Source organism: Salmo salar, chromosome ssa11 (genome assembly GCF_905237065.1).
Source record: "Salmo salar chromosome ssa11, Ssal_v3.1, whole genome shotgun sequence".
NCBI lineage: Eukaryota > Metazoa > Chordata > Actinopteri > Salmoniformes > Salmonidae > Salmo > Salmo salar.
Genome location: NC_059452.1, coordinates 14,543,955 through 14,552,500, shown reverse-complemented (window position 1 = coordinate 14,552,500; position 8,546 = coordinate 14,543,955). Strand labels below are relative to the sequence as shown.

The window sequence follows — 8,546 nt, the reverse complement described above, 5'->3', positions numbered from 1 at the left end:
CCAGCTGAAGTAGGTGAGGAGAGAGGAAAGCAGGGACGTTGCGTTTAATTCAGAAGAATGTACAAGATGTACTGATTCTGGTGTAGAGCTAAAGAGACTGGTGTCCATCCACATCCATCACCTACCTTGCAAGTTCCCATTGCCGATGGTCCACGGCTCATCAGAGTCAAAGTGAGTATCACCACCCATACCAGGACCAGGGAAGTAGGCGTGGGCCAGGAACCCGCCCTCGCCATCGAAGGGTGAGCTGTCTCCATGGAAACCCGAGGCAAAGAAGATCATGATGTCAGGCTCCTTCCTGCGGCCATATTTGATCTCCTGGTAGGGGATCTCATCGAAGGTCAGCGGGGTCACCTTCTGCCACACCTTGAAGGCCCTACGGATGGCCTCATACGAGTTGTACTCCCCGATCTTTGGTGTGTAGTTTTGTATACTGCAAGGGAAGAGGAGGAATCCAAATGATAACTCACTTGGAATTTGGTTATAGATGAAGATTGACCAAGATGAAGTAAATCCTGTTATTTACCTGTAGGTGAGGTGGCTCTTGTTCCATTTGTGGCCAGTGAGTGCATACCGTTTCCGCCGAACGTTGGTCTTGATCTGACCCCCAAACTTGTCTGGGACTCCACAGCGCGGCCTCCGCATGGCTCTAGGAGAGGACGTCAGGGTTACACTTTTATGAGATACACTGCCCATGATACCAGCCCAGGTGCTGTACCATAGAAAGGTTCATGCGTTTTATGTGCAGTAACTGATCTGTGGGTTCACGATAGGCCGCCCCTAAAGATAGGAAGACATTGCTCCCTGTTGGGGTTTTGCTATCTACACCCCAGACCAGACCACCTCACACTCCTATTAACTTATCACTCCAAAGCTCAAATCCTTCCGTCTCCCTCATTGTGCACAGATCCATTACAAACTAGGAAATGAATCCATTAATATGATTGGACCCCATAGGCATCAGAGAGAGAGAGGGGTCTGGTTCAGGAGCATTAGGATGGCAGTAATGGGAGTAACGACAGAGCACAACAGGGAAGGAAGTGTCACATACGTCACCGTGCCGTGGTCCATCGCGCCGGTGACCTGCAGGCCGTAGAAACGCTGCATGTCGCTGACGGCATTGGAAAGGATGTGAGCTGACCGCATGGTGGACATCTGTCTGCTGGCCTGAGGTAGGTAGCCATACATCCGCAGCCATGACTGAGAGAGAGAGAGAGAGAGAGGGGGGAGGGAGAGAGAGAGAGAGAGAGAGGGGGAGAGAGAGAGAGAGAGAGCGCGAGAGAGAGAAACTTAACACCATACAGAGTGTACATTGCTAAGGATGTGTTTACACATGCAACCCAATTCTAATTGGCCTTAAGACCAATCACATCAGATGTTTTTCAGAGCCGAACTGATTAGTCAAAAGGCCAATTAGTGCAAAAAAATAAAAATCTGAATTGGGCTGCTTGTCTAAACGCAGCTTAATAGGCATACAGAACAGCGTAACCTGATACAATCACAGACTTCAGATTGACCGTTCCACCTGTTAAAGGGATATATCATACCACCACAGGCTGCGCCAGAGCGTCACGGCAGATAGATCTACAGATGGAGACACTCAACAGGGTGGGCGAGGAACTCTATCAGCTAAACCATCGTGAAAGAGAGCGATCGGGAACTAACCAGGCGCACCAAAACGACCACCCCTCAACCCTCAGCTGATGGGATATGCCTGGGAGGTGAAGGATAAGGAGAGGCGGGTTTGGCTTTTCTCTGAAGCCCACGCTACCGTATAGGAGGCTACTGCTCTTTAATTATGTAATTAGTGCTAATTACATAAGAAGACCCCCCACACATGTACCGTAATAAGCACAATTAACCCTATACTGTGGTTGCTGAATCATCGCCCTGCCTGCTGTAACCAATGTGGAGGCGATAACAGGGCTAGTGATTGAGAGCAGGGTTAACACAGCGGGTTAACTTTATGCATCTCTGAGTTTGATTACACACAGCTGTGCTGAGACACCATTTCGTTGACGGCAGTTTTGTGTCCGAGAGACGACAAATCCCAGCGCATGAACCAGTGAGGAAAAAGCAATAAGTCAACATTTTCACTGAAGAAATAAAGACGCGGGCAACACGTGGCACACATTTCCTGTTCTTCAAAAGAGCCATTGAACACCCAGTGAGATGTTTTATATCTCTGCCTTGGATCATTCCGCACCACTTCCATCTGTTAGAAAACTCTTTAGAAGCCACATGGAGGGAGATGTGAATGGCCACACTTTTGTTGATGTCCCTCCTCTGATATTTGTAAGCCTGCCTTGTGTGACTTGAGTGTGCGAAGCGGCCACATGATTTACACAACAATAGGAACAATCTCTGACCCTGTCACACAAGCAACCATGGACATCTTGAGAAACTCTTAAAGACACACCTCCTCCCATAGAAGACACTGGCCATTGTGAGCCTTGAAGAGAGACACTCTCTCTGCTCTTTCTCTGCACTCTCTCCAGCCTCTCCTACTTTCTTCCCCTTCCTTCTCTCTCTGATATCAACTTCCTGTCTCTTTCCTGTCACATTCTCAACCCCCTACTGGCTGGCTCTTTTCGCTTCCCTCATTCTATATTTTTCTCTCTCTCTTTCATACAAATTCAGGCAGATACTTTCCCTATATTTTCATTGGATATGGGTGGAAGCGGAGAATGGCTGGTTAATAGTTGGTTAAGGTGGGACCCACCTTATCTTCCAGATAAGGGCCCGTTCACACAATCTGAGTCCGGGGTTCTGGAGGGTGTAGGAGGTGAAGGGGTGTGTTCATACAAGACGGAAAATATATTATCCCAGCTTGTAAAATACAAACCTGGTTTATTTTCTCTCTGGCATAGTTCAGGACAGTATTTATTGAAGGGCGTTGGAACAAGAGAAATAGGCTACACTACATTATAGATATATGAAAGCACCCTTTTAAAAAGTAAAATGCTTCAATCTGTACCCTACCCTTTAAGAATCATCTGTAATGAATTCAAAGCAAGGCTATGGTTCCAGGGGGGAGTGAAGTGCTGGACTTCCTTTAGTCCAATCAGCCACCCTGTCAGCAGCTCCTTCAGCTCCAAAACCAAGGCCCCCTGAATCCAGCAATTCACAGGGAATTGTTAAACGAGCCTCACTCGGTGTGTGTGGTTGTGTGTGTGTGTCTGTGTCCCACACAATGTCAGCCAAGACACTAACAAATGGAGAATGCTTTTATTCCCTGGACTTGGTAGCCTGCCATCTTTTGGTCCTAACCTCCAGCAGAGAAAGAGAATTAAAATGAAGGAGAGAGAGACAAGGGGAGGAAATAAAAAACACACACAGGCACTGTCCTCCTCTGTAAGGGAGTGTCTTGTGTGAGAGAGAGAGAAACAGAGATGGAAACAGACAGAGAGAGAGACAGAGAGAAAGTGAGAGAAGAAAGAAAGAGAGAGAGAGAGAGAGAGAGAGAGAGAGAGAGAGAGAGAGAGAGAGAGAGAGAGAGAGAGAGAGAGAGAGATGGAAACAGAGATGGAAACAGACAGAGAGAGAGACAGAGAGAAAGTGAGAGAAGAAAGAGAGAGAGAGAGAGAGAGAGAGCAAGAGATGGAAACAGACAGAGACAGAGAGAAAGTGAGAGAAGAAAGAGAGAGGGAGAGAGATGGAAACAGAGAGAGATAAAGAAAGAGAGAGAGACAGAGATCCAGAGAGAGAAAAAACTGAGAGAGAGAGAGATCCGGAGGGAAGACAGTCACCACTAGAGGTTAATGGCGTTTCCCGTTCTCATCGCTACTCATTACCTCTCGCCATGGCGATGAAAGCTCGCTGTGCCCATGGCGACGGACAACCTCAAGGGAACACAAAGGAACTGGTTGGAATACAGAGAGCAGGCATGCTGCAGATTCCATGGATAAGCAGAACTAGAGTGAGGCTGGCTCTGCCAACGTTAAGGGTTAAACTGGGGATAAAGATAGGGTTTCAGGAAGCAATATAGTCGGCCTCCTGTGTTCTGCAGACTTAATAAACCCTAGCCCCTCCCCCCCTCTCCACCTCTTCTCTATGTCTCTCTTTCTCCCTCTCGCTCCCCCTTTTCACTCTGAAACAGTCCTCTCCAGACAAGAGCTCTCATTGTTGCTCCTCAGCTGCCTGGGAGTCCTGCAGGCCTCAATGTCTCTCCTCTGTTTGTGTCCCGTTTGGAAAACAGCTGTCACCCTTACCCATCACATGCAGTACAGCTGAGCAAGCCGTCGAGTTCACGCTTTCTTTCTCTCCCTCTCTCTCTATCATTTATCGCTCTCAAACACTCCCACTCCATGTCTGTTCATCAGAGTGTAGGAGTCCGGCCTCTTCTGATAGGTCAAGCTGTAGGCGCAGGGAGGGAGCTGATGACCATAGTCAGTGAGAAAGAAGTTCAGTAAAAGGAGGGAATCCATTCAAGACAGATCTCAGCTGAGCTCATATGCATATTATTCCTGCATGCCGATGAATCACTTTGTATTGAATTGAATGGCGAGAGAATATCAGCTATAGGCTAAGTGTAACAGTTCAGCGAAGACACACACAAAGCTTGAAATTCTCAGGTGAACACCAACCCACACCTTGAGGACAGACGTTGGCAGAAAGGCATTGACTAACGGGCTGTCTGTTCTTGTCAGTCTCTACCCCGCCCCAGAATGTTTTTTTTTCTTCAAACAATCCCTCAGTCAACAGGTCTCCCTGACTACAATTAAAGACCCCATTACCAACGAAACACTACAATGCTAATACTCAGCCAGGATGTGGCATGTTGGGACAAGAAAGGCCCCCCTGGTCTTTTTGTCTGGTAAACAATGGCTGCCAGGTCAGCAGTAACAACCTGTGTATGAGCCTCATTCCTCATCGTAATCCTTCAGTCGAGTCAGTCACAAATCTGCCTCACTCAGAGTGCACTCAACCAAAACTCAGGTAAGAATGCAGTGGCACGCATTGGCCCGACCCGTCCCTGATGTGATCAGTATTGACTAATTGACTCATGACAATATTGGATTTTCCTCAGCAGTGTTTCAGTCTAAGAGTCTGTACTATATTCATTAGTGGATGATTTATTATGTGAATGTTTTATACACCTTTATGGGGTTTTCTTACATTTACATTGTCTCTCCTAAATATGCCATAATATAGTATTATAATGATATTATTACATTATAATATTGGTAATATACCTTGTTGTAACAGTGTGTCTCCTTTTCTCACATCAGCTGTATGTCCTACTGAGAGCCAGGCCAACAATGAGAGGCTGTGGACCACTGTGGCCTCACCACACACAGCCTAACACCCCAGAGACTTACCCAGTCCCACACTGCACCACCACAACACGGCCACACTGGTCTGGTGGCAGCCACATCATTTCATGTGAGAACGCCATCGGCATGGTTACTAGGGCTCTGAGAGTCTAGTGTCACATAAAATCACATTTTTTAAAATGAGATGTATTTGGCAGTGGTAAGTCCATTGTGAAAGTTGGGACAATAAAAAGTAGACCTCATCTGGCCTGTCTGGAAAAAAAGAAAAACAGCGTTTCCCATCCATGATGATGCAGGAGAACAACTCCTGATCTCTCACAGCACCGGAACCTTCCAGCGAGCACAAAGGTGCTACGGTATATCTGTTAAATCTGCCACAGGCCCCACAGGTGGGAGAAATGTGTATACACGTGTGCTGGCAAAGGATCCAGGCAGATTGTGGTAGTTCAGACTGACTCGACCTCAGGTGGGTGCGTTTTAATACTATGACTTCAAAGTGGCTTAACATTTTTTGGAGTCACAACGCAACAACCGACCTCAACTGCAGTGGCCCGCGAGAGAGAAGGAAACAACGTGTGCATAACTGAGCCCTTCATTAAGCCTTGACCTGACGGGAGAGGCTAAGCACTAAAGTCAACACAGCATGGTTAAGTGGGTGCAGCTGGGACAAAGTCCACAAAAACACAGACCTATACAATAACAAAGGAGAAAGGGTATTACAAACATTCAATACTGCTCCGCTGGATTGAAACTGGCCCTCCACATTCAGTTGGTGTGTTGTAAAGGAAAACTAGAGGGGTATATTCTTCTCTACACAACTGTTGGTACATTTTATTCCCTCTGGCACACGTTTGTTGCTAAGCTCTCCGCCCCAAAACATTAGCCTACATCTGGGCTCCCTCTCACCTATCTGGAGCAAGTTGGGAATCAGCACTGCCCGCTGCTGAAGACAGAAAGAGTGACGGTCTGGAAATGAACCGTGAAAGCATTTGCCTATTCCCCCCCAACATTTAATCATTCAGTTGGTTCATACTGTATGTCCAAAGCATGGGGAAACTAGCGAGATGAGCATGGCTCAGTCAGTGATGCCGATATCTTTTCAGGTACTGTTGTAGTATTTCAAGAAAGCAAAACAACCCTACCTGTGGGAAGGTAAAGTGGGGTGGAACAATACTATGGATATGTGCATACAGAATGTGGTTATAACAGTAGGATTACTTAACCTGACCCAGAGATCCTCTAAGAACAGCAGCTTTCCACATATGGTGCTGCCTGCAAGAGTGTGTCAGTGTGTCAGTGAATGAGCTAGATTTGTGTAGTTTGGCTAGCAGCATAGCCTTTTTGGGGAGAGGTTCCAGCCCAGGAGGACCCTGTTGGCGGCGCACAAGGGATAGTCCTGTTAATATTGGAACAGCTAGTCATGAGCAGGATATGCAGCTTGGTGTGCTGGATTGAGTTCCTCAGACAGAATGAGCTGGGTCATTAAGTTCAAAATGTGTGTGTAAAAGTGCCCAATTTGCACACAAGAATGCCTTGTGAATAAGCAACATTTATAATAGTGATCTGACTTTTTTTTTGTTTCAAGACTGGAACAAACTTGACCAAACAAATATTTTGATTTTCTTGCAGGAAATAACACATAATTGTTATTTTGGACCAATTGTTATTTTGAGCGCAAGGTTGTCAAGGTTATGCTCGACCATCTCTATTCAAATAGCAATGTCATCAAAAGTTAACTGGGATTTGGTGAGAGCTTTTTTGTTAATCATTTGTATGTGTTTTGCAGCATATTATGATACATTAAAACTAGTTTTTGTATAAACACTACAGCATTGTTGTAACACAGGGAACTTTCTGAACATTGACAGTTTCGGGGAAGATGATCCAATTACCTCTGCATTAAACGCTTCATCCTCTCCTCCGTGTGTCCCGAGACAGGTGACCCAAAGCACGAGGAGAGAGGGAACTAAAGTCCGTCTCCAGAGTAACCAAATCCACTTTTCCCATGAGGATGCCATAGCCTACTCTTGGCTTGCCTAAACCCCGGACAAGGAAATTGATACCTTGTCCAAGTGTCCACTGTGTCACTGGGTACAAAAACGCGCTTCAAGTTGTTAAGAATAGTTTATGTTAGTCACCTTCCAAGGAGTCCCTCTGAAATACTGTACATTTTAAGAGGAACAAATATTACATATGCTATGGCGAGGTCACCAATAAAGACAGTGACATTCATCAACTCCGCCAGTATCGCTTCCAGAAAACAAGGTTCACTCGAGTTGCCAGAGGTGTTCGAAAGGATGTCCTTTTGATTGCCACACTACAAGTCTTCTTAACAGTTCTGTTTGAATAGACCACAATCCCAGGAGGGGGATCAGAGAAGTATTGCACTGTTGCCAGGATTTATAAAAAGCTTGGGTAGCCTATTATTGCTTGCGGGCGTGTCCCAATTTTACTCACAATTCCATATCAGGACGTGCGGATAGAAAATAATGTCCTAACAACCCGCTTTATGGTAAGTGACATGTTGGTGTCACTGCACAGAAGCCAGCTCACAAAGCACGCATAGTGACTTTAATCTTAATATGTCAGTCATTTACTGAACTGCCGTGTATAACACGCGTAATGTTGACAGAATAAACGAATTAATCTTGCAAATGTGCAGATGAGCCCAGAGCAACGGAAGACGGTTGAAGGTTAAATATCGGGTCCAAGTTTGCTGACAATTATTTAAGGAACCTGACAAAGAAGTTGAAGTCGGCTGCAGATGTCCAACACTCGTGCAAATCTAGCGCTGAATTGCGGCGACTCTTGTGAAGATTTAATATGATGGTTCTCTGCCCGTTAAAATCCAAATTTTTCTTCCAGTTTTCCTGGACTCTGTCCACCACCAGGGTGGATTTAAGTTCGATTTATGGAGCGGGGCAGCTCGAAGCTGGACTGGCTGCTTCACCAGTGACTCTGTACCTTGTGCGTCGCGGTCAAAGTCGTTCCTCCAGCTATCGGATGTAGCCCCCCACCCCGTTAGCGGATGTAGCCCCCCACCCCCTTGGACACTATTGAGCTCGTATATGCTACGGATTAGTATTTTGATGGCATTTACGTTTTTAGAGGTTTCACAAAACGTTTTATATATATATATATATTGTTATTGGCTGAATTCATTCATCTTCATAGTTGGAAATAACAAATAGCCTAGCCCCAAAAATGATTATACTGTAGGCCTACTGCCTGGTAGCTCTAAAACTTCAATTCACCTCCCTAGGCTAATTG

At 45.9% G+C, this 8,546-nt stretch overlaps 1 protein-coding gene across 1 annotated transcript in view; it reads right to left on the bottom strand.

The window, feature by feature from the left end:
• Nucleotides 1-8,276, bottom strand: part of LOC106562051 (matrix metalloproteinase-15) — a 23,527-nt gene extending 15,251 nt beyond the window's left edge. Inside the window, exons 1-4 of the mRNA XM_014126591.2 lie at nucleotides 7,169-8,276; nucleotides 1,052-1,200; nucleotides 527-649; nucleotides 126-433 (exon numbers count right to left, since the gene is read on the bottom strand). Of these exons, the coding sequence (XP_013982066.2) occupies nucleotides 126-433; nucleotides 527-649; nucleotides 1,052-1,200; nucleotides 7,169-7,294 (706 nt within the window). The 5' untranslated portion in view covers nucleotides 7,295-8,276. The remainder of the gene's footprint in view (nucleotides 1-125; nucleotides 434-526; nucleotides 650-1,051; nucleotides 1,201-7,168) is intronic.
• Between the last annotated feature and the right edge of the window lie 270 nt (nucleotides 8,277-8,546).